This window comes from Pelmatolapia mariae, linkage group LG20 (genome assembly GCF_036321145.2).
Source record: "Pelmatolapia mariae isolate MD_Pm_ZW linkage group LG20, Pm_UMD_F_2, whole genome shotgun sequence".
NCBI classification, from domain to species: Eukaryota; Metazoa; Chordata; class Actinopteri; order Cichliformes; family Cichlidae; genus Pelmatolapia; species Pelmatolapia mariae.
In genome coordinates, this window is record NC_086244.1 from 24243790 (window position 1) to 24271102 (window position 27313).

Below are 27313 nucleotides of genomic sequence, written 5' to 3' on the forward strand. Positions count from 1 at the left end.
ACCTTCACACCACCAGCAGCCTGAATAACTGATACAAGGTAGGATTCATTCATGCTTTCATGATGTTTATGGCTAATTTTAAACCTACTGTCTGAATGTTTTGGTAGAAATGAAGACTCATCACAGCAGATCAAGGTTTTCCAGTCTTCTGTTGCCCAGTTTTTGCGAGACCATATAAACTGTAGCTTCAGTTTCTTCTTCTTTCCTGACAGGAGTGACACCTAGTGTTGTTCTTCTGAAGCTATAGCTCTGCTTTAAAGTTTGAAGTGCTGGACATTCAGAGAAGTTCATCTCCATACCTTGGTTGCAACAAATAGTTACTGGAGAAACTGTTGCCTTTGTATCAGAATTCTGGTTATTTTTCCCTGACCTGCGACATTAATGACACATTTTCTCCCACACAACTGCTGCTCACTGGAGATTTTTTGTTTTTTCAGACCATTCTCTGTAAACCGTTGAGATGGTGGTGTGGGGAAGTCCCAGCAGTTTCTGAAATACTCATACCAGACTCTGGTGCCAACAACCATGCCACAGTCAAAGTTTCTGGCATGGGATAGGCTAATTAGATCCTTGAGCTAACAAACAGTTGAACAGGTGTACCTAATTAAGTAGCCGACTACACATTCCCCCCTTCTCTTCTTTGCTCCACACAAATATAATAACACAGAGACATAAACCTGTGTACTTCTGCCTGTTCTTTTATTTATCTGTGCTAAATCATGCAAGTTTGAAAGATGAAATAACACAGTAACACATCCTTGACAAATACAAGTCATAAAAAGGCAAAACTGTTTTTTCCCCAGTATATTTTACTTGGCGTGACACATTCAGTAACTCATGCTGGCTGAACTTTAAAAAGAATCTGTTGTGTAACTAAGCAGACTTAATGGCACTTCTCTACTGGTGCTTTTCTCATGCTACAGTCTCACATTAACCACTAGTATCATCTCTACTTGTGGCTTTTGTAACTGGTGTTCAACAACTGTTACGTGGTCTCGCTTAAATTTTACATGGTTTTCTTCATGTGTGTGGTTAGCCGTGGGCATTTACAGTGGTGAAAAGAAGACAGTGCAGCAACACCCTCCCCTACATACAGAGAAAACTGAGGAGGGACTATTGATTTTGTGGAAAAGAGGAGGCTGATAACAGATGTGTGAATTTGTCATCCAGGGAGAGCCTCAGAGGGAAATGGCCAGTGCAATCATCAGCAGCAAGGAGCCTGTAGGGAGGCATTCACACATAAACACGCGCATACACTTCTTTATAAAGACAGAGAGGAGAGGAGGCACAAGACAAAGATACCAGGAAAACGAAATGGAATCTCAGAACTAATGGGCCAAGGAGTAGATGTTCAATTTATTTCACACATGCACCAACCCGAACCTCAACCAAAAGCTGGCAAACGGTCCTCGTGAAAGCCAAGAGCTATTCACGGTAACAGCTGGTTCCTGCCTGAGTTTCACAAAGGCGCAGTCACATACAGCCATGTGGATGACAATCTGATCGTGATTAACAGTCACACTATACAATTAGAGCCACAACAGGTGTCTGATGTAGATGGGGGCACACACAATGAGTCAGTGTATTAACCGCACACGCGGTGCAGAAAGAAGAATAGTTTGACAGAGAAGAAAAAAAGAGGGCGGAATGGAGAGAAAGACACTCTCACGACGGTATTTTATCATCTCTGTAATTAAACATATAGCTGTGGTTATGAGCGAGAAATCGAGACGAAGAAATGGCGATAACGAAACAGATGGAGGTGCACACTTGTGGAGCAAATGTGGAATTAGAATACAGTGAAAATGGAGGTTCTTAACTCTCTACCACTGATCCTCTTAGGTGGGAATCTCTGCTGCGGCTGCTCCGAATGTGCGCGTGCGTTATAATTATGCACTCAACAGATAATTCTCATTTACAGCCTAGGGTTACCACGGAAACACAAACAGCCAAGCAGCAGATGACATGTTTAAAAATATGACACCTAAAAAAAAGAAAAGGAAAAAAAAGATTACACCTCATCTGAACTAGCATGCATGCAACCATGACTGTTAGAATATGTATACAGTATATTCTGCACAGTGGTGTGTGAGAGTTGTGTTGCATGAATGTGAATGGGGTGGGGAGGAGACAGAAGGAGAGAGAGAGAGAGAGATATGTGTTGAGATAGAGGAGATAATAGGAGGGAGGGAAGGTGGTGTTAGAGAGGAGGAGGAGGCTGATGATGGGAGTGTAGATGGTTTCTATTTTTATCCTGCATGTGTGATATATGCCAATAGGTGTTCAAACCCCAGAGCAAGAGAGACTTCTGCAGACTGTGATACACCGAGTGTATTTTCACATTTGAACGGTAAGTACGAAGTCCTAACTTTCAGTGGTAACATTAAATTTCGGTGCGGATAGCGCAACTAAAATAATTACAGTCTATTTTTCAGATGAGTGACTGAAGATAACTGTTGGCCCCAATATTTTCTTTCCCTGCCAGGAAGCAAAGGTGCCGAAAGCCTCCATAAAACCCAGTAAATTGAATGTGCTGATATTAAATTGAATGCACTAAGGAAACAGCAGCAGGAGAAAAAATGATATCATGAAGAAATCAAATCAGGATTATATTCATAAGGCCATTCGATAACTTGTTAATCCCAAAATGATTGGGCTTTGGAGGAAAAGATGCATGGATATACACACACAGACACGATCATCAAAGAGATGGATTAAGGGACATCGATCAATAAGTCCCCATTGTTTAGCAACATCAAACCATTCCAACAGTAACAGATCCGGACAATTTCTCAAGCACCGTACTAAACACAATAAATGCGCTTACAGAATGGACACTTAGAGAGAGTCAGATCTACCGTGGCCAAATTACCAAACAATTTCAAATGTGATTTCTAGTTTTGCTATACATCTTTGTAATGTTGCAGTGCAGGGACCACAGCCACTTATTGGATTATATGGCTATCACATCAATCACCCCATGCTGTGACTGGCCTCCACTTACTAAAGCATTTATCTGATGATCCCCTCATAAATGGTCTGATGAATAGCACCGTCCTCTGACTTTGGTCTAATCGTAATTGCATCAGTCTCCAATGGATACCGCTTCTTGTCCCTTTCTGTCTCCGTCTTTCTGAATCATTCTCTGGACAGGTCAAGCAAAAACAACAAAACAGGTCTGACTGGCAGAGACATAAGATATGATCAGACAATAGTACTGTATCGGTCTGCACTGTAACTAATGCACTCATGCAAATTTAACATTTAAAGTAGCAGCAGCAGCACCACTATGATATTTAAGAGCCGCTCTAAAGACTCTAAGAGACTGCACTCACTCACATCAGTGTGAGGTAAGTACCAACATGCTTGGCTTTACTGTTTGCTAATCTTCTGTTGCCTTCAGAGGAAGTCAGCTAATTCCATAGTAATCAATTACTAGTCGGAGACATAATTCTGGGTCGAAGTGGTCACAAAATGACTGCTATCAACAGCGTCATCCCACGCAGCTGGTGTGTGAAAAATAGCAATAATTGTATTTCAAGTGTGAACCTGAGGATGCATATTAATATTAGCCTCGTTCTTCATCGCACCCTGAGGTCTTGTTGGGTTTTTTGGCTGAGTTGCAGACTTCTAATATAATCACCACAGCCTTGTTTTCTTCTATTTAGTCTCCACACCTGCAGGGAACACAAGAAGATTGCAGGGCATTCATGACCAAGGAAGCTAAAAATAGCAGTAACCAAACCTCGCTATCTAATAACAATAGCTGCTGTCCAAAAAGAAATGACAAACACTGTTAAGGGGAATAGAAGATTAACATGCTGTTTTACTTTATTTGATTGTGATCAAAGTGTTGGATGTTAGCAAATAAAATAAAATTGAGAAAAATGAGCTTTTCCATCAAGCAACACAAACATCATCTGATATTTTAGGAGAAACACAGACTATTTGATAGCCTGTGATGGCATGCAAACAATTTGACTAGTTAGGCCAACACGCCTCTGCACACCGTGATGTCTGAAACTCAAACACGCTTTATTCCAAAATCCTAAAACAGGCAGATCTGCAAAAGATACAAAGCTCTTTCGAATGAGCTTTTCTAATATCATCTTTTTAATCCATAAACCTACATATGAATCCCTGCATACACACATGCACAGACATAGGTACACATATAGAAAAAACATATATTTGAGATGATAAATCCTCAAAAGAGGCCATCTGTGAATTTCTAATAACATTTGGCCAGGTTCTTGGTGTGTCTGCTTTTCCATGGGGCCTGGCTCAAATCTGTTACCATTTCCCAGCATGGCTTCTGTATAGAACACACATCAATGACCTCACAGCTGGAGTCTGGAGCACAGGCCAAGTTTACAACTAAGAGGTTCTCCACGGGAAAAGAAGAGACACACACATACACACAGACACACTTGGCAATCACTGCTCTCCCCTTCTTAAAAAGATATATTTTGTTCCCTGATCATCTATTGTTTCTTTTCCTCTGCATCTCTCTGTGTGTGCAGTGTCAGCGTTATGATAAAATTCAAATCTTACTGTCTGACTGCAGTAAGGACCAAGCTCGCTTACTAGTAGAATAATGCATCTGCAGTAATGTGTCTAACTAGTACAAATGAGGAGGACACTGACTGACATCTTTCATTATGATTTAGGAAGTGTCCCCCCCTTAAATCATCTTGTGCAGCTAGTTGTAAAGCATGATCTCACGCAAAACCTGCCAAACAATTGAAATGTGTTGATGAGATTCTGCAGTCACAGTCAGCACCTCCAACTGTCCCAGTGTGTGGTGAGCTCATTGATGTACTTTTGCACCTTGAGAAAAATGTCTCTGTTGCACTGTACACAATGCTCTCCAATATTTACATTTCCGTAATTGTGGCTAGTTTTTTTCTTTGAGTGCATTGGGTTGTAATTGTTTATGGCACTTTTTGATGTGGTTTGAAGCATGTTGTTTGTCTGCGAGTTCTGTGAAGGACTGGCAACTTGTCCAGGGTCTACCCCGCCTCCAGCCCCCCCACTGTTCAAGTGAGAGGATGCATGGATGTTTTTATAGAATCTGTGCAGCTTACAGAGTTAACATGTGAGCACAAGCTAAATTTTTTAAAAAATAAAACAGCAAAGTGAGGTGAAGCTGTCAAAGCTGGTTCCTCTTCCAATTCCAAGTGTTTGGTTGTTTCTCGCGCTCTGGTGATCAGCTAGCAACCTTTTTCCCTATGAAAGCAAACAGGAGTGGTTAATAAAACAGATATAATCTAAATCTGAGCTTTAATAAGCTATGTAATGCTAGATCAGTTGTATGAGCATTAGACAGCAGTGAATGTGCAAATATGCTTGTGTAAACTTTCATTTTGACTCATGCCTTTTCTGTTACTACAGGTGTGCCACGGGGATCCTTTTGTAGTCTTTACTCATTGTATACATAAACAGTGTGAAATCTGCCACAAAAACTCAAATGTACAATTTATATATAATGTTTGCATTTGTAGCTATGTATATGTACACACATACATATATGTATAATAATGACAATAAAACTTTAATTTTTTTGATACCTTTCAGATTTAAGGATGCAATATTTTGGTTTGATATCTGTCAAATCTGGACTTGACAGGGCAACAGGACTTGACTGGGCAACAGCGTGTAGACGTGTTTACTACACCTTTTGTCCGCAGCAGCGCACCAGCTGGTGGAAAGCTAGCTTAGGAGGAAGCTAACAGCAAAGGGTCAGTACTTTGGAGGTATTTAACAAGTATGATGCCAATAGCTTTGTATGTTTGGATTAGTTTTTGACTTAACAGCAAACTGGGGTCAAGTGAGTTGACACATCTGAAAACCGCTTCCCCCAACTGTCCTCTCTCTTTCCTTCTCCCTATTGCACTCATCCATTCTTCAACACTTGTTGAGACTTTAATTGCACTTATGGTCTCTTGTCAGCTCCGCTCCATGTGATGTGCATACATGACGAGGTGCACTTATGGTGACTGCACAGAAGGCTAAGCCAGAGCAACTGTTAATGACAACAGCAGACTCACAGCGAGCTGAAAATAAGATTTGTGTCACAAACAAAAACAGGTGAAAGCCACAAAACACTCATTTGGTTTATAATGGTCCTGGTTATTATCAGTTCCTAATCTGTATTGCTGACAGTTTAAAGTCTTAAAATAGGGGCTGTTCCCTGTTCTGTGTACTTAGCAAACTGGCTACCAGACTCACTTTTAAGACCAATGAAACATGATGAAATGAAAACTGAAGGTAGAAATTGAATTTGTGTACCAAAACAAATCATGTCTCCTTTTATCACAGTGTTTATTTATAAGGGCCTATTGAACAAATTGTCTACTCTCCTAGAAATCTGAGAGCCCATATTATAGTCACCTCTGCTCTCTGCATTTAAATACAGTACTTACAGTGTCAGGTCACACGGCACTGTGACATTAGTTTTACCCCCTTTTCACAGGTGCTTTGTGAATGAGGTTTAAGTGCTCTTTGAATGGATCAAGCTCCAAAAGTATGAAGCTACATTCTCATATTTCAATCAGAAACTGTAAAAGTTTAAATGTATTATTTTGTATCTCACATCACATTTTTATAACACGCATGTCTTTCAAAAGAGATTCCAAGCTCCCTTAAAACGAAGTGGTTAACAATGATGGTTTCTCAAACCTTCATGTCGTCTGTTTTTCAGTCTTTGTGGGGACATCAGTCAGAAGGTGGCTCCATAGTGAATTACACATTCACCTGATAAGCAAAAGCTCTCTGGTTCAATCTTGGTAGGAGACAAATTCCTTTGAGGTTACGCCGAATCAATGGTGACCTCTCATGAATAAGGGAGCAGGTGAAAGTAGTTTTTGTGGGCACAGTGGTCAGAAGCACTAGTAATGAACAGCAACGGGAAAAACAAACAAACAAACAAGCCTAACACTGAGTAATCGTGGATAAATCATCTGCAAAGACAGTGGAAAAGACACAGGTTTTAAGAAAGTGAAAGTTGAAAAGAAATTCACAACCCAACTCGCTGCTAATTATAGCAGCCCAGACCTCATCTGCATCTGTTTAAAAGTCACAGCTCCCCTACAGTACAGCTAGACACACAGTCCCCAAGCTTCTGGTGTGATATCTATTGTTTCTTATTACATTAATCACACAAGCCCTATATTACTCTTTTTACTCAGTACTTTGTTTTTAAGTGTTTGGCTCTTATTTGCACCCAATTCGTCTAATCTTGTGTGAAAAGAATGCCACTGGTGGAGGCGGAGAGGTGAATGTGTCCAGAGCACTGTCTGGACACAGTGTGCCCAGTTAAGAGGAGTTATTGGAAAGCTGTTGCTCCACTTACAGCCACCTGCTGCCAGCCTGGTCCGCCTGGTCTGGAAGCATTCATTACGGCCCAGACTACGACATCCATCACCAAAGTCTGATCTATATCCACACATTAGGCTGGAGCTAACATCACCATCCACTAGTCATTAGGAACTGATTAGGTGGGTGGATAGGAACTTGGAATGCATAGATAAATACTTTAGGGCAGCAGTGGGTTTTTACTCATGCAGACCAATCACTTCAAATGGATAGAAGGTTATAAAAGAGAGATATAGAGTGTTGCATAAACAGGAAATAAAAGGATTTATTATCTTGAGCAGTTAATGGACACTAGAGTTTGCATTTTTTGTAACCACTTGATGCTGATTTAGTGGCCAAATAAATTTCTGTAAAGCACTTTGAGAACATTTTTAATTTGTAACACAGCAGAGCGGCAGGCATATCTTCCAGAAACAGCAGGCGTAAATACTCCATGTTTATTTGAATGTTTCCAGTTTTACTATTCATAAATGTAGTGTTATTAGTGTTACAGTTTCATAAAGTTATATACAACCCTATTTAATTCTGGATGCCAGTGGGAAAACTTTTAGGGAGCAATTTTAAGCACATATAGATAAAGTTTGTGCAAAAAAACTGTTTTTGAAAGTAACATTGGTCCATTTTTATGGGTTGTGTTTAATAGACAGCACAGTTGCTGACATGTTTTGCAGTTACTTTCCTTGGGGCTTTGCAATATCACTAGAAATCAGTACACAATGTGAAAATATTAATTTTGGGGATTATTATATTATCCCTGTATATCACAGGGCCAAACAAATGCTATCATTTAGAGTGCTTGATAAATAAAAAAATAAAAAGTGACATTTATTGAGTATTCAATAATAAGAAAATTGCTTTTTGATCTAAATCAAGTTCAGTATGTATTCATACTTTTATTAAACAAACAATCTCTGAGGGTATAATTCATACATCATCTTCAGGGAATCTTTCCACTGTAAAGTGTTCGCCGTCTTGCTATGTCAGAAATCAGAGTTTGAACTGTTCATATTTATGCAGATATCATTTTCAAACTGGTAGTCTGCACTCGCCAGGTAGTTTATAAGGGTCCAGTTTGCTAAAGGTCAACCCTCCCATTGCCTTCAGAATTCTTCATAGATTCAACAAGGTGTTGGAAACATTCATCATAGATTTTGGTTCATATTTACATGAAAGCATCACCTAAATATTGCAGATTTGTTGACTGCCTGTCCACAATGTGAATCTCCCATTCCACCACATGTCGAAGGTCCTCTGTGGGATTAAGATCGGGTGACTGTGGAGGTCATGTGAGTGCAGTGAATTTATCATGATGTTCAAGAAACCAGTTTGAGATGATTTGAGCTTTGACATATGACATGGCATGTTATCCTGCTGGAGGCAGCCATTAAAAAAACAAAATAAAATAAATTAAAATGATGATCAGTGTCATTACAATGCAGCAAGTGTCAGCTCCACCATACGCAGCTTTTGTAATCAATTCATGTTTAAATTACTAGCGGAGCTGTAAACTATCATAGAGCTTGTCAACTGTCTGTGTGCATGAACATACACAAAGACTGCAGGCAGTGCAATACTTACTATGAAACATTTGTTTGTTAGCAATTTTGACTGTGATATTTTGTTAAAGACAAGTGAACGCAGCTTCACAGCATGAAGGCTAAGACTGACTGCTCAGCTTAGTTTATCAAACATAGTGACAAATTTTGTTGGTCATAAAATTGATTAATTCTTTTGTTTTTCATGGGTCGATAACGCAGCCCTTACATCAAGCACATTTTTTGAGCCTGTATATTAATTCTTATGGACTTGCTAGCAAAAGTAATAGTAATATTATTTTATTATTTTTCTGTGGTCCATGTTGGTCACAGCAGTTATTCAACAGCCACACCGAGTCAAGTTCTGTTGTCATCTTTTCATAGTTCAATGGTGGCAGACTGACTTCTATCCTTTCATTCCACTGAATCTTAAATCTGCCCAGAAATTAAAATACTCTGGATATCTCCTTTCCCTGCTGTGTTATTACTAAGACCCTCCATAAAGATATACAGTTTGTTTTTTTCCCCCCCAAACAGAGCAGCAGAGGAAATTTTCTGCAATAACTTTATTGAAGTACAGACTCCAGCAAGTGTTTTTCCACTCATTATCAAGAATACTCTCTGAAATGTGACAACCCTCTGAAATGTGATTATCTTGCGCACTAGCTGTTTGGATGTACAGAAGCAAAGATCAAACCAGTGGGCTGTATTTGTCCTTATACTTCAGCCCTCTTCTCAGCATCCCTTTGGTTTTTGTAATATTAATAATGAACAGTGGATAGTTTTCTCTTTCACCTCATAAACATGCTGGGGAGATATGATTCCCCTGCTGTGTCTGCACATGCCCGAGGCTATTGAGCATAGAGCAAAAACTCTGACAAATTAATTGTAATATAGCCTGGTTTGAGTGGATGCTTGTACACTGCAGCAATGCAGGTTCAAAGTGTGTGTGTGTGTGCTGAAGAGGGGGGGAGGGAGACAGAAAATAAGGGAGAGTATATGCAAGCTTCACATGGACTGTGGGGCACTGCAATGCACAACTCGATAAGGAAATATTCCACTTTTAAAAACAAATTAAGGTCTGAAGACTTCTTATAATTTGTTTTCACACTATCAATATTACCTAGTAGGTGCAAAGAAATGAAATATGAGAGGCAGAGAGAGACAGACACGGCAATAGGATGAGTAAAAGACTTGAGATGTGTTATGAAGAGGCAAAGAGAAGGGGAAGCAGTAATACAGCCGAACAATAAAGCCAGATAAGATTTAAGATTAAGTATGAAACTGAGCTTTTTAGTATTCGCCTGTAAAATTAAATTTCTTGTCATATGTAAAGATAAATAACATCTTTGCTAAAATGATTTATGTTACAAAATTATTTCAAAAAGATACCCAGATTTATACAAAACAAAATAAATTAAGTTTCGAGTTTCTAAATGGACACTTTTGCAGATTAGATTCTCAATGATTCATCAGTGGATTGATTTTATGCTATGACATCATGTAGCTTTTAACAAATACGCATGGTGTACATGCAGATTACTTTTCCTCATACTCAGATGGCCTCTCCTATGTCCCATTTCCAGAATGAACCACTTCTGCACAGCACACTTCATCTGGACAAAGAGGTTATGTCCTATCCACCGAGCCTCTGCACAGAAACAAAATCAATTTGCACACACCGCACGTGTTCAATTGTCCCTCATGTGAAAGATTGAAGTATATTGTTCTTGTGTGCGATACCAAGGTTACGGACCATCTCCCCTTAAAAGCTAAAGCGGCTTCCTTATTATGCATTCAACATGGTTTGTTGTCCAGAGGTAACGAATACCTTTGATGATTCTCTTTCCTTCAGAAGTGCTTCTAAATCTGTTTTGCATAACAGCTGAAAGCTGCATGGACTTACATGCACTCTGTTTTGAGCAGGTCATTGATGCGGTGTTAATTCAATGCTAATAAGATTAAAACATAATGCACATTGTCTCCTGTGAAACGAGGCTAGTCAAAATCCTTTGAGGAGACTTCTTATTGAGCGCCAGTAGACCATGGCCTTACTCCTCACAGAGCGCAGAGGTAGAGGATGGGTTACTTACAAGAGGGGTTTGGGAATTGAATTAATATAGCCACTGGTCAACCTCTGAAAGCAAAAAAAGGCTTACTGAAATCTATTAATGGCGTTAGTCCATGACTTGACTTTTGTGCTCCTCTCAGTGCTTGGTGCTGTCATATGGCACAAGGCAGGATTAATCCCTTAGCATGTGTAATCCCCCAAAGACATCTGGATGGGGGAAAAAAAGTTGATTCATAGCTTTGTGAAGGACACATCCTGCATCCGTGTACTGACATAAGAACAGCAGCACACAGCAGAGGTCAAATACAATTTTCAATTGTTAACTGAGTGGTACCTTTTTTTTTTTTTTTTAAATAAATGAACTCACCAAATCAAATGGCAACGAATAAAGTAAGTGCATCCCGACAGGGTGGAGCACAGAAGAGAGAAGAAGACAACCCACACAGAGACACACATACACGAAACCACAGGGAACGGCTCCAGAGACGAGCATTAATCCCCACAGATTTAGTGTAGCAGAACAATTGCTTTTGTCACCCTGGATAATCAGCACAGAACACAGTTTATGAATTACAGTAAACCCAGAAAGACATAGAAATGGGAGTGTGTGAATGAGAGCAAATTCATATATGCCAGTGCAAGAGTGAGAGCACAAAAAACCGAGGAAAAAATTGGAACAATGATGTCTACCTGTTCAAAAGCCTGGCTACAAATCTGGGAAGATTATTCAGAGGTATTCACACCTCGTTTATCATTATCTCTACAGGGAAATGAGAAGTGATTTATTTCTATAACTTGGCCTACATATATGGAGAACTATCACTCACAATCATTTAAGCCCTTATTATCCACTCAGTAATAAGTACGTCTGACCAACAGACACAATACAGTCTAATCCATAATTGTTTACATTCAGTGTTTGCTCACAGCCAACTAAATCCAGGGCCACTCCAATAAAACAACAGAAACAATGCTTAGCCAAGTGATTGTCTTCTTAAATCTGTTTTATGCAGTGCAGCGAAACCAAGGAGAACAGCGTATTTACATCTATCCACCACATCAATACCATTTTCCTTTTATTTTTCAGGTTCCACTCATGCCACTAAGCCAGCTGGGACCTGTTAGGGCATGTACACATGACCTTTGGGGCAGACTGATGGCAGATCCTTCAGGTCCTTTGGGTTGTCGCGTGGCAGGGATTTAGTCTGGCACATCCCATGGATGCTTAATTGAATTGGGATATGGGAAGTCAGGAAGCGGGATAAACAACTTGGGCTCTTTGTTGCATTGTTGAAGTCATTTTGAGCTTATTTAAAAAAATAATTAATTTATCTATTTTGCTGTAGCAGGATGGATTATCCTGCTGGGGGAGGCGATTGCTATCAAAACACGCATTAGGAATGATTTTTCAGTGGGTCACATGTGCCAAAGAATAATTTGTATGAATTAAAAGGTCTTTAAGTGTTATTTTTCCCATAATTTCTACAGCTGAATTAAGATGTTAGTATGCTAACCGTTATTACAACTGAGCCTGATGAAATGTGAGATGTTAGGAAGATATTTAATGAGATGAAAAGTTGAAGGATAATAAAGTGACTTCAGTTCATTGCCTAGGGACCATAAACTATGAATGGCAATCCATCCAATAGTTATTTTAGTCTGGACCAAAGTCATAGGAGTCACCAAAAGCTGTGTTACTGCCGGGGTTAGAAACAGGCAAACAATCTACCCAACAGTTTGTATGTATCAGCCAGTCCCTCGTTCATCACAAAGAGAAGTCTTAATGTTTCAGGAAATGATAAGAAGAGTCTCAGAGCTTGGTGTGGGCAGCAGCCATCAGCTGTCCAGGATGCTGCTAAACACCCTGGAAACTGATAATCACCAACTCATTTTCAGGCTCCTCATGGAGAGCCTGCTGGTAATTGAATTGGAGTGGGCACAAGTGTTGTAGGTTTGGAAGGACCATTGCTGAAGGCAATCAGCTGTGACAGACAGTGAGAGAGAGACAGGAATGGAGGGAGAGAGAGACCGTTCCTATAATTAAATGTTCACACGTGTGATGTACGGTTTTCCTGCTTCGACACCTTGAGCATCACTCCAATCACTTTTGCCCAGTTAGTTGAGATTAAGTTAGTCAGGACACAGCGTCCTATGACAGGGAAGCATTTTCATGCACGGCACGCCGAGGATGAAAAGACGGCAGCAAACTAGAGTACATGCATAAAATACCTTGCTGAAAGACCCTCCCTGTAAATTACCCTTCACAGTCACATTGGCCACAGCATTCCCCACCCCCTAGCTGACAGGTGGCCAGGTAAATGGATTTCTGAAAAAGCTAGAAAGGCTTGGTGCTCAATATCACTTTTCAAAAAATGGGCAACCATCCAGACCTCTGTATGAAAAGAGGGTGAAATTGATGCCAAAAAGAAAGGAGAATCTGAGCAAGAATCCAGGCAGGCTGAGAGGAATCACTTCCAATTTTTTAAGACAGACTCCAGGATAGCATTGACCTATGTGACCTCAGACACAAAATACAAGCAGCAGGTACCCACACACCACTAACCAGTATATTGCTCTTTTTGAACGGTTTACTCTGTTCTTATTTATTCCTATATGAAGTTTATGATTACCTTTAGAGTTCTATTGAGGTTTTTGGATCAACTGTTCCCAACAAAAAAGTAAATTTTTTTGCTCCTGTTGCAACTTCAGATAGATAGCAAGCGTGCAATTTTGTTAGTGTGTATGGCAATATCAATGTATGTTTGACAGCCGGGCTCTCTTATTCTATATTTTAATGTATTAACAATACATTTGCACATTCAAGGCCTCTAGAGGATGAATCTAAATAACAATAGTGACCCACACTTTAAAAAAAAATATAGCCTCATTAACAGAGTATTATTTAAACATTCTTTGGGTTATTGCATGTCACCACACTAACATTAGCATTTGGCTCAAGTTCACAGAATGGCAACAGTCCTCTTAAGAGAGGCAAAACATGTAAAATATGTTTTAAAGAGCAATATATTAAACATCCTCTAACAGTTAAAGTCCCTTTTTGTAAATAAGATAATGCTGTTAAATAAAATAATTATTAACAGTTTTTATAATTAAAGAATAATCCTAAATTAAAATTCTGTGACTCCTTTTATAAACTAATAGTTTCTTGACTCATGCTATTGATACCGATGAAATATAAATCCTTTTTGTTGGAATTTGACTTGGTTTAGACTTTGGGCATCATTCAAAAACTGATGTTGTAGGGGTAAAAAAAACCCCATAAATGTTACCCATTACACATGGTACTGTTATGTATTAAGCAACAGATGCTGCATTTAATCCCAGGGGGTCCTTTTTCCCCCTATTACTGTTGCTGTTTGTACGGTAAAAGCAAGTAATTGATTTTTTTTTTCATGACTCAACCTGAGCTATTTGAATATTTATACAGGAGGAATGTCACTTGACATTATAGTTAGTGATTATGAAGATCCCGCAGGGTGAAACTCATAATTTTCATTTGTTGTCTCTTTGTCTGTGCTGTGGTACACCACTGTGGACACTGTCTCTCTGCTGATAATTGAGACGGTTGTAAGTTATATTACTACAATGAGCAGAAACATGAAACTTCTGCACGTTATTGCTGTGTAACCTACTTAGAAACCACAGCCCTGGAAAATTGCTTCTGATTTTTCTACCTTTACAATAAGTCCACTATAGTCACAATTCAGCAGCATAGATGTAAAACTAAACGTGGCAGCACATAATTACTTTATAAAGGTATACTCAGTTACAGAACAAACTATGCTGAACATAAACCTTCATTCAAGGGGCAAAAACACATCAATTACAGTGTAAACATGTCATTATTTGAATGTAGACATGTACATGATCTTAGTAGGGGGTGACTTTGGTTTTATACTATATTTTAATGGGTAATAAGGTTTTCATCCACCATGTAAGTAAGGAGGAGTGATTATACCATCATTTTTGATAAGCAGTTGATAAACGGTAATATATCAAAATTTTGTTCCAGTCTTTTTACAGTTGTGTAAAGTGTGCAAACATGGCTGGATTCCTACCAATTGCCTTTTCCTTACTGGCTTTATAAACGGTTTCCTATGAAAAAGAAAAATGGAAAACACAAACGTGAAATGAATGTGCAAAACCTAGAGATCACATAAAACCTCTGAAGAATATAGACAGAAAGTAACATCTTTAATCAAAGACTTGATGTTCACTGATGGCATTGTGCTCTACTTATCAAGCTCTGGTCAGAACCTTCAGTCTGTAATAAAATGTGTTTTGGGTGAAGAAAATTGGCGTACGTACGCCACATGTATGTGCTGATGTCTTGTTTGGTTTATTTGCATTGCTACATTTGGTGTACGAATATTTAAATTTATACCTGATATTTGTTTGATATTTCATTACAGGAAATCTACACACAGACTGCATGGGTGCGTGCCCTGGTTACCTTCTCACTCCTTTGTTTTACCTACTGTACCAAAAAGCAGTCATTGCTGCTGTAGTGCTGGTCATTAATATGCAGCAACAAGCACTTTTGCACTTATCATGAATTTTACAGTGCACTTATCATACCTTTTCTACAGAAAGGCAATAATTAAACCATAAAGAAACATGGCTGCTGTCATGTTCTTAGTTAAGTGGATGTCTGCCTTGACTGAAACCGATGTCTGGACTGTGACTTCAAAGTACCGAAAAACGCTCCAGAAAACAGCACCCGTCAAAAACTGTAAATGTAAACATCTAGAGTAACTCTATGTATTATCTCTATCAATATATTTTTCCTTTTAAAAGCACGATAATCACTCTTACTGAATTAAATGAATAATTCATCTTATAATTAAGTATCTAAAGATACTGAAGGAAGAACAAGTTGCTTTGGTTCAGCGTATGATTTAATACCGTCTAAGTGTTTACAAGAATAATTCTACCTAACACAAAAGCTGAGTGGTCTCTTCACATTTCTTTTACATTTTGTGTTACAATGTCATCGTGTAATCATTTTATAATATAAATGAATACAAAAGCACATAAGTCATATGTGAAAAAGTAAGTACAGACTGACATTCATTACACTTTAAAATGCGTAGATGATTACAAAGACTTTAGGTTAATGACAGGTGGAGCCCGCCCTATTTAAACCCCTGACATCAGTAGGTTTGCTGCTGAAATCTTTAGTGTCATTATGCCAAGCTCTAAAGATCTCTCAAGGGCTTTCAGAAAAAAAATTACATGTCTGCCAAGGAATTTATGGTTTCATTTTCATTTCAATTGTTGTTAAATGATTCTATTATAGAATAAATAAAATATAAGTGCCATAGGTTTTAAACGACTGCGATTTCTTCAGGACTGGCTACAGCAGCAAATTTAACTCAAGGATAGATTGTTTAATACAAAAAGAAGTCGCAAAGAAACATATGTTCCACAAGTTGCTTTTGCAACTGTTGATCTCAAAGTGTATGAGTGTACGTTCAGAATGAAAGTGCACAAGTTTGACCTCCAATGGAGATCTGCCAACCTCTGTGTTCAAACCAAATATTATGGATTTCAATTAACATTATTATTGAGCATATAAACCTCTTGAAATAATGTATAGACATGGGACGTAAAGACAGGGCTGTTTGGCCATAGTATAGCAGGCATCTTTGAAACAGATCAAAAGACAGCTGTTTGGGTGAAAACCCCCAAACCAATTATGACGGATGCTTTGGGGTTGCTCCACTGCCTTTGAGAGAGAGCATCTCAATATCACTGATTCAACTATGAACTTGCCATCATTTCTAATACTGTAGGTCAAGCTGAAGCTGTCTGTCCCAAATAATAATTTATAATATCAAGGGTATCTTTTTTTCCTCAGATGAAAACTGTTGATCTTTTTGGTGAATACGTGATTTTAGAAACTCTATCTGGATGCACTGTTTCACTAAGGATGAAATGTTTGCATGTTGTCACAGTTATATGTGACAACTGTCCCCATCAAGCTTCATTCAAACTATGCAAACTTCATATCAGACTTGTGAAGGTCAGCTCAGTTATAATCTTGACCCTGAAAAGAAGAGGTTACCATCAGATCTGGATCTTAATCTCATGACCAAATTAATTCCTTGACTGCTCTCATGAATTTAGGGCAACAGGTCAATGACTTCACATTTAGGTGCTGGCTTTTAGTCATAATCTCATCAGTCATACACTCAAATTGTAATTAGTAACACTAACAATGGACGGCACGTTCCTCTATTATACCCAAATCAATACTCACTTATCTGCACTGATTATTATGTCCATGTACTGTAGCTGTTATCTCTAAAGTAAATTATTCATAAATCAGAGCCTGGTAAGACTGACTGCACAGATAAAACATGCACAACTTCTAACCAGGTGTACACGTTATGTAACTAGACCATGCCAACTTCTTATTTTGATCCATGTTGTAGTTCTTATGCACATGTGCCAATAACAATAATAATAATAATAATAATAATAGGTGCTATTGTTCATGGAAGGTCAACATGGAATTTTCTCTCAACGGCAGCTACATTAGCCTCTGCAGCTACGCTCAGATCATACGGGCCCTCAGTCTCTACATACACCTGTGAGGAATAGGTGTTCATGACCTCATCACCAGTGTATGAGTTGTCCTTAACTGGACCACTTTGGTAAAGTTTTGGTGGTGATCGGACCCAATCCGGTTATTGTCAAAGACACACAGATTCCTATCACTACTCATTGTGACTGCTTCCATCATATCAACGTCAACAACTAGCTGTTCAAATGCTGCGTAATACTGCACATCACACCTTTTGACAGGTGCCATTGCAAAGAAGTAATATTTTTCACTTCACTTAAATTCATGTGCTGTAATTTGAAAGAAACATGGAAGCCAGTTTTTACTCTAGACGTTTAACAGCTGAGTGAGACGTTTGTGTTAAGCTCAAGAGATTCAACACATCAGCGAGCATCTTCACTGTCAGATTTTCACACATTCTTTTTCATTGGTTAAAATACTAATTTAAAATAAAAGAACATAATCATAGACAAAAAAATATCTTTTATTAAGTAGTTGATGAGTTTTTCACTTTATTCACATGATTTCATTAGCTTGAAGTAGGGTATATTTTTATAATTGCTTCTCCGTCTGTATTATTCGTTTATTAGAGGTTCGACTGTGATACATAATTTACTGTGATTAAAATTCAAGCCGTACAAGCCTTTAAAGCACTTGGTCACAAGAATAAACATCAGTCTTAGGTCCTGTCTGTCCTGTCGGAAATTACATTGAGATTATGAACTTCAGTTTTCTTTCTTTATTCTTATCCAGGACACTACGGTTTCTGTTGGTGTGGATGGACGAGCGATAATGAGCTGAGGTTTGTAGCCGAGTTGCAGCGTTTCCCTCACAAACACACACCAACGCACTATCAGCCTCCTCCAGTTTATAATACAGGTTCAACCAAATATGACAAATGCTCAATTTTATTACCACCCTAAGGTCAAAATCAATTTGATTAACAACCTAGAGAACAAAATCCCTCACAGGTCCTATTGCCTAAATGTCCCTGATTTAACTAAAGCCTCAGCACTGTGTGCCTGCTTGCTTGCATCCTTGTCTGCCTCATTTGCAGGATTTGAGCTAAGCCTTTTAGCCCTGCTATAGAGTGATATGAGGGCTCTATGGCAGTTGGTGGCTTGCTAACTCACTTGAGTTGTTAAACCGCTTTTTGTCCAGTCGGTCAAAAGGAACAGGGGGCCTTTTAGGTCTACTGTTGAAAATCATATGTTCTTTGCTTGTACTAAAAGTAGTTCATACAAAAGTATGCCCCCTGCAAGTTTCTTCTCAGCAGTCTGCTTTTGATACATTTAAAACAGTTAGCTACAAAAAAAAAATAGATGCATGCTTGTGTATTTTCTCTATTTCTAATTTTGGCCCACTCTTCACAGCTTGGTCTTTATTTCTCTTCACCTCTGGCATGTGGTTGTTATTGAAGAAATTGCATTGTCTAAGAAGAAAGATGCACAAGCAAAAATAGCAGAAAACTATTCACCTGGTATTTCATTGCCCATCGCTGAAGTGGGATTATGGATTCTGATTGAGGCCGGATTATTGTCAGATAAACAAAACAATCGAAAAGCCACAGCGGTCAAAGGCTGCATATACTTAGTGACACAGGGAGGGCACCCTTGTTGCAGTGTGTCATAGCGCTAATGTACACAAGATCAGACATGCGACAATCTGACAAATGTACATGCACACAGAAAAGCACAAGACAAGAAGACGCACAGCAGAAACACAAGGGCTAAAGCTCACTTAATTTAAGATGAGAGTAAAGATGATATGAGTGTATCTTGGAGGAGAACAAAGAAAGAAACACTCAAGAGCACAACTGTAAGCCCTGAGGCTCCTAGACAGGAAGCCAAGAAGTCAAGGAAAGTACTGTCTGTGGTAACTGGTGTTCATCTTATTAAGTTAGATGAGTATAAATTGCTGTACAGCAGACAGTTGATACTTTTCGATAGATTCCAATGCAAGTAAGTGGAAGTAAGTGGAGTAGATCTATCTATTAGGGGTGCAACGATACACAAAATTCACGGTTCGGTTCGATACTTTGGTGTCACGGTTCGATATTTTTTCGATACAAAAAAATGTTCATGCCTTTTTAATTTGTCATTTATTAAAATTACAAATATATATTTTAACTCAAAAGTACAGTTTTTAAAGTTAATGTTGCTGAAACAACAAAGTAATAAAAACAATAAATCTATCTGATCGAGAAATCACTCATCTTTGGAAAAAGAGAGTTTATTACAGAGAAATGGCTCTTTCCAAAATAAAAGCTATACTATACGCTTCTTCTGGGGTATATTCTCAGCAGCATATTAAACATATCAGGTCCCCATAAGGAGAATCATGTGCTAACGGCTGTCTAAATGACTCCGGTAAAGTTTGTAGCATGCCTGCTTGTTGTTTTTGTCTGCTTCCACTTGTCTTTGCACTAGGATGATGTCGGAGTAAATGTGCAGTCATATTCGTTGTGTTCCCACTAGTGCTGTCAGCGTTAATCTCGTTGAAATGACGTTAACGCCACAACACGGCAAATCTCCGTTAACGAGCTACCGCGGATCGCCCCGTGCGTGGGGCTGGACGGCGTCAACACGTTAACGAGCAAACTGCGCTAACGCAGTAGTTCCCACCCATGTAATTGAGCATTGCGTGGCACATCCGACATACTGTTTAACTTTTGTCCATGACGCGCTTACCTTCAGGGTCATACTTCACATGAAGACCAAAATAGTTCCAAACGCCAGATCTGAATTAGGGTGGGGGGGGGGTTTCAATTTGTCATGTTGCAACTAGCTTAACTTCTGTCTCACTAGCTTGCGCTGTGCTCAGTGGATCTGCGCTCGACAGTGCAGCCTAGGCGGATAAGTCGAACGCAGATCCACTGAGCTCTCAACACAGACAGCATCGTCAGAAGAAAAGTTGATAAAATAAATTAAAAATTTTTTATTGTTCGATACATATGCGTACCGAACCGAAAGCACTGTATCGAACGGTTCAATATCGATACGAGTATTGTTGCACCCCTACTATCTATCTATATTATACTCTGAAAAAAGTAAACTCTGTCATAAAACATGCCTGCATGCATTTAGATATGATCAAATGAATAAAGACAAGTTTTTTCCTTTGTGTGTATGGTTAGAGTACATCTGTGTCTGTGACTGTGTGTTTTTATGACGTAAACTGTGAGCAGAGACTAGAATGTCAGGCAGGTTTACATTAGTCAGCAGATGCAGTGGGCCACATCATTAGTCACTCTGACACCCACTTCTGGCCCCTGTTTTATTGATGAGGCCAAGCTCAATAACTACCCCCAGTCTAAACACACAGACACACACACTCAGACACAGACACACACATAACTTCTAAGTTGTTTTCACATTTGAACTCCAAAACTGCGTCGGGACATTCAGGGCTTGTTGTTGTCCAAAGTTGCCTCTTCACACATGTAGCACACAACAGGTTTAGTTTTGACGAGGGTTGGGTAGGAGGCAAGAGACTTGATGCCCACTTGCTCGCTGTGAATTTTTCATACGGTTACCTGCACACGGGCTCAACTGGACATTGCACATACTGCGTATTAGGGGGCTTGGACACTAGCTTTGGGGCTGCAGTGTATGGGTATATGTATGGGAGTGGCTGTACAGCAAAAGCAACAGGAGAACACTTTGGCATTAAGTAGAAAGCGACAGGCAGTCACTGCATGAGGGTAGAGGCTGTGACAGCAAACAACGTCCTACAGTTTGTCAGGAAATAAAATGTAAAAAAAAATTATAATCATAAAATGTAATTCTATTTTCTAGAATGCAGTGGCTATTTGTCTGTCTGTAGACCAAATATCCGATTCAGAATCAAATATCTGCTCAACAGCAGATCTTCTGGGCCGATTGTGAATGGCAAGGCACAATGACAGGGTGCCAAGTGTGTTATAGCAATGAGCTCAGAGCCATTTATGGCCTCCATGACTCTGACATTTAGCAGGATGCTGCAATTTGTCAGCCTCTCAGTCTGACTCACACATCCACAACAGGGGACACTCATAAAACACATTACCATTAGGCCTAATAGTGCTGCATCACATAACTCTGTGTGTGTGCCTCTGTGCGTTTGTGCTCTGTAAAATTAACGATCTATGTGTAGTTCCTCTAACTGCCATTAAAATGACTGGTGGAAATACACGGTGACAAAAACCAACAAATACATCCTAGTGCTCCGCATGTTCACCTTGATCAATCAAAACTAATTCATGATTGAGTGTATACAGTAACAACAACTCTGTACTGCAGGTTAATTAGCCATTCAGCCAACACTGGAAACGTGCATGACTTTTAAAATTACTTGTTAATAGCAATAATTATCTCTGCCTGTTACCTAAACACTGGTTTGACTCTTAGAACGAGAAAGCATTCGGATGTTTTACATCAGAGTCTTTGAACCACAAGGCACTTCGAGACCTACATCTAGTAACTTACAAAGAGCGGAGAAGGAAGGCTCTCATTGTTTCATTTAATTCTGAAAGTGCATTGATGCTAACCACAGGGCAAGTTGGAGAGGTCGGTAATGGTTTGCCGTTTTTGCCCCATATTTCCCATCTAATACTTTGTCTCACTAAGATCCTTTCAACTTTCCCCATCTCTCTGCATTTCTTGCTCTCTCTCTCTCCCTCTTATCAGTGACGTATAAAAGGCAAGCAATGGCACAGCCATAATGGAGAGAGAACATCTTGATGGCTGCTCTTTCCCCCAAAGAGTACCATCAGTAAAAATACAGTGGACAAGTCTACTGAAAAGTGTCCTTTCTCTGTAGTTTCTTATCATTGTGCATAAAGTTTGCAAAGGATATCTTGGAAAGGGTGACTCAGACTTCGAAAGCAGTTATAGATTTCTGGGCCACAAAGTCAAGCAGACATTTCAAGTCAAATCATAATCAAACATTTACTGACACAGGTGCAAATAGACACGAAGACAAACTTGCAAATTCACGGGTACTTGCATTTATGAGTGTGCCCTTACACACACATACACACACACACACACGCACACACACACAGAGCTCTCACAACCAGATAAAAGAGGTGTCTGTTCTGCTCTTACCCGAGCGTTGTCATAGTAACGATGGTGTACCAGAAGGAGGCTGGGATGCTGGTGAATTTGCTGGAGCTTGAACCCTTCTCTGCGTAGAACATGACGGTAGCAAAGATAATTATGGCCATAGTGAGGGAGAAGAGGAGGAAGCCCAGCTCCGAGGCACAGCTCTTCAGTGTGTAGCCCAGGATGCGAAGGCCCTGCGAGTGACGGGAGAACTTGAAGATACGGAACACGCGGAAAACACGGAGTGTCACGAAAGCACCGCTCACGTCCTCGTTGTCAGTCATCACCAGGCCAATGTAGTATGGTAAGATGGCCACCACATCGATGATGCTCATGACAGATCTCATGAAGCGGTAGCGGCTGGGTGCAGCAAACAAGCGCATCAGGTACTCCACGGTGAAGATCATAACACAGGCCGTGTCCATGCAGAAAAAGGCCACGGTGTAGCGCTCACCACATGGCACTTCCTTCTGGTTGGGCGCTGAGCCACAGGGCACTGTCTCTACCACATTGGTGATGACAGAGACAGCAATGAAGAAACCAGTGACATAATAGAAGACAAGGGCCATGGTTGAAGTGTGAGGGTTTTCAAAAGCCCGCCACATAGTCTCCCTGAAGGTCATATTGGGCAGCTTGGCATCCTTGTTGTCCTCCTGGTCATCCATCAAACGCTCTGCATTCTCCCTCTTCCTGTCCTTGTACTCTTCGTAGCAGCAGTCACCGATGATCTCTGGGACAATGCCAAAGAAAGCCAGCTCCTCATCATAGGAAGATATGCACTCATATCGTGGATAATGGAGCTTGCCTGTACGGTAGAAGTTGAGCACACTACGGAACACGTCGGGGTCCCGGTCAAAGAAGTATTCTTTGGTCTCCTCATTGTAGAAGAATTCCTTCTCTGAGCTGCCCAGCAGTGTGTCTGGATAGCGGTCCAGAGTGTTCCTCCAGGTCTGGAAACGGCGTCCACTCACATTAAGAACAATGAGCTCATCCTGCCTCTTGTTCTTTTCAGCAGGTGCTACTGGCATGGGCAAATTGGCCACAGGCATCCAGCCTATGGCTGCTGCCCGGGCAAAGGGAAGCCATGCCGCTACTCCCGCCGCCATGCTGTGTCCGGCTTGGGGCGTAGGGGGGAAGAAGTCGAGCACCTTCACAACCAGCTTGACTTCAGCTCATTTACCAGCTAAAGAGAAGAAAGGGAGGGAGTGTATGAGGATAGGTAGCACATGGGTGCTGTTTTAATCCTCCCAGGCAAGGAGAGTGAGATCAGTAGATCAGAAAACAGAAAAAAAGGAAGAAAATATGAGACACTTGAATCTTAAGAATGTAGGGGAAAGAAAGGACAAATGGTGAGCTAGTGAAATAAAAAGATGTGAATATAACAAAACAGCGTAGACAAAATAAACAGCATAACTAATTGTAACAAGGCAGGCAAGCCGAGGAAACAAAAGATATCTTGATAAAATGAAAATTAAATTAAACATCGCACTCATTTATACATTTATACAAAATGTATTTCTATTTCATATACTGAGCTTTAATGTGATTACTGACTTGCAATAAGCATGGTCTTTCTCAAGGCTAAATTCCTCAGTTCCCCTCTGTAGAGGTACTGGTTAAGCAGCAGCCTTCTGTTGGCAGTTTACTGCATCTTACAGGTTACAAACTAAAAACAGGCAAAAAATAACTGCATCGCAAAACAGCCTAAACTGCTCCATTTTTTTAGCCGTGGGTTTGGTCGCGTTAAAAGTGATCCAGGATAGTCGAGACCTGTTGAGTTTCAAGTAGAAAAAAAACAGCAGATGCATCTTTATTTTACTCAAGATGAGTCAAACTACTTTATGATCGCTTAGATCAAATTCACCACCGTATCAATAGCGCTGATGAACCAATCAGTCTTCATGGCTAACCGAAGACGCAATATGTTAAAGCGCAATCATTTCCCGAACTGCCTGAGAACTAAAAAAGAGAGAGAGAGAGAGAGAGAGAAACCAAACATCGCAGGCCTATATTCGCAGCTTTATGCTGACTGTAGTGGTTGATTAATGTAGAACTCACCGACTCAAAATTCTCCATCCACACAAACACGACCTTCTTCCAGGGCAGTTTAATGGCAAGTCGTAGGTTTTGGTTATTTCTCAGAGCGTGTCTGGAAAAAAATTAAATAAATAATAAGAAGAAAAGAAAAATACCAGGAAAGAAGTTATTCAGCGAAGAGGAGAGCCACAGTAGACACACACTACAGCTGATGGGGGAAGCGGAAAAGTACCGGTGACGGACGTACCACAGCTGCTTTCATTCAGTTTCCATTATGCGAGGGGAGAAATGATGAGAGGACTCCGCCGTGAGGACCGTATTACCTTGGCTTTCGGGATGAGTAGTGGGAAGAGGAACGAAGGAGGAGGAGGAGCGCTCTTTCTCTCGCTCTCCCTCTCTCTCTTTCTGCGCAGGGCGGATTGCGAACCAAAACTGCATTTAAGGGAAGCTGGATCAGGATTTAGAACCATGCGCAGAAAATAAAGATATAAACGTCAGACTCCTTACACGAATGCTGTTCTTATTGTACAGTATGCGTGTGCTCTGCTGAACCAATGTCATTTCCACACAGCACTAAAGGCAAGTGCTATCAGCTGAGTTATCCACAGGATTCATCCCAGCAGAGGCATATAACTAAGAATCCACAGGAGGCCGGAAAAGAGCGCACTGGATCAACTTTGTCTTTAATTAAAGCATCAGTGGACTATTACTATTTTTCGCACAAACAAGCTGGAAACATCGATACGATGTCACAGTTTAAGTGGAAAACCAGCTGGTAAATAGTTGCCTTATTACGTCACATATAGTACTGTGCAAAAGTCTTGAGTCACCCCTCATTTCTTCACATTTTGCAAGTGAGAAATACGAGTTTGATCGTGTTTATTCTTCAGCACTCTTCTTCGTGTTTCTTTTCTCTCTTTTTTTGAAGGACATTCAGAGCTCCTTTTTGGATGTTGGCTGCCTTTGGTTTTGTTCTCTGTCAAGGTGATCCCATGCTGCTTCAGTAATATTGAACTCACAGGTTCTGGTGAGGCCAATCCATGAATGATAGTTTTTCATTTTAGAGTTTTCCATCCAGGTATGCTTTTACTGCAATGGAGCAATTGCCAATCAGATGCTTTCCAGTTGGCATTGTATGGTGGATCAAAGTCTGATGGGGCTTTCAGTGTTCATAATCCATCAGTTCTGACAAGATCCCCAACATCGCTGGCTGAAAAGGAGCCCTACAATACGACAGACCCTCCGCTGTGTTTGACAGATTACTTTAGCCACTCACTGTCGTACCTCTCTCCTGACCTCTTCCGTACATATTGAATTTCAAATTTGAATCCATCACTCTGTAAGACCTGTTGCCACTGATTTTCAGTCAAGTTATTGTGTAATTTGGTATACCTCAGCTTCTGCACATTTTCCCCTTCCTAAAGAATGGCTTTGTGACAGCTACCCTTGCACTGAGACCATTTCTGATGAGGTTTCAGCGAACAGTCGATGGATCAACTGATGGTCTAGATGCATCTCTCATGTCCTGTGTCAGCTCTTTGCTGGATTTTCTTTCCTATTTCTTAAAGACTTGACTTTCAGATACTGTCTACAATCTGCTGTAGATAATTAAAAACAAAAAAAGTATTTCTTTTGATCTCTAATTGTCCAGTTTATTTATTTTTTATATATTTAAAAAAAATTCAGTAAAACCGTTTGTTGGTGCAGAAATACTATTTTATGTCTATTAAACTTTGTTGTCTTTTGAATTTTTCATAGATTGAGCTTAAGTAATGGAGAAAAATATGAGTTTCTAGTAAGCTTCTGTTTCCAAAGACCTTAAAGACACAATTAAAAATTTGTTTGTTATGTGTAGACACAACACTGGTTAAAAGCATGGTGCCTTTTTGTCCCAGAATGATTCATAGTCAAGTGTTAAGAGGCTTAACAAACAACAAAACTATTGTTCTGGAAGTGTTCAGGTACAAGGACTGGACTGAAAATGAGTGACAAAACAGCCAATGTTAAAACTTTGCAAGACCTCCAAACCAATAAGAAAAATAAAAAGAAATTCAATTCAATTTTATTTATATAGCGTCAAATCACAACAACAGTCGCCTCAAGGCACTTTATATTGTACAGTAGATCCTACAATAATGGATACAGTGAAAAAGCCAGCAATCATATGACCCCCTATGAGCAAGCACTTTGGCGACAGTGGGAAGGAAAAACTCCCTTTTAACAGGAAGAAACCTCCAGCAGAAGCAGGCTCAGGGAGGGGCGGCCATCTGACCGGTTGGGGTGAGAGAAGGAAGACAGGATAAAGACATACTGTGGAAGAGAGACAGAGATTAATAACAGGTACGATTCAATGCAGAGAGGTCTATTAACACATAGTGAGTGAGAAAGGTGACCGGAAAGGAAAAACTCAATGCATCATGGAGAATCCTCCGGCAGCCTACGTCTATTGCAGCATAAATGAGGGGCGGCTTGAGACTGTTGCACAGTATTGTATTTCTATCATATATGAACTAATTCAGAAGTGTCAGGTGACATTCCTTAACATCAGCACATTCCTTCTCCTGTCCTATTCTTCTTTTTGAATACGATAAACCTGTAAAGTTATTGTTCTGTGGTCTCA

The 27313-nt window shown here is 39.9% G+C and overlaps 1 protein-coding gene across 5 annotated transcripts in view; it reads right to left on the reverse strand.

Moving 5' to 3' along the window:
- The window catches only part of LOC134618102 (potassium voltage-gated channel subfamily D member 3-like), a 111034-nt gene extending 85409 nt beyond the window's left edge, over nt 1-25625 (reverse strand). Inside the window, exons 1-3 of one of the 5 annotated variants that reach the window (XM_063463379.1) lie at nt 24941-25625; nt 24715-24805; nt 22660-23839 (exon numbers count right to left, since the gene is read on the reverse strand). In XM_063463379.1, the coding sequence (XP_063319449.1) occupies nt 22660-23762 (1103 nt within the window). In that variant the 5' untranslated portion in view covers nt 23763-23839; nt 24715-24805; nt 24941-25625. The other 4 variants (XM_063463375.1, XM_063463376.1, XM_063463377.1 and 1 more) reach the window with 4 other exon arrangements.
- Between the last annotated feature and the right edge of the window lie 1688 nt (nt 25626-27313).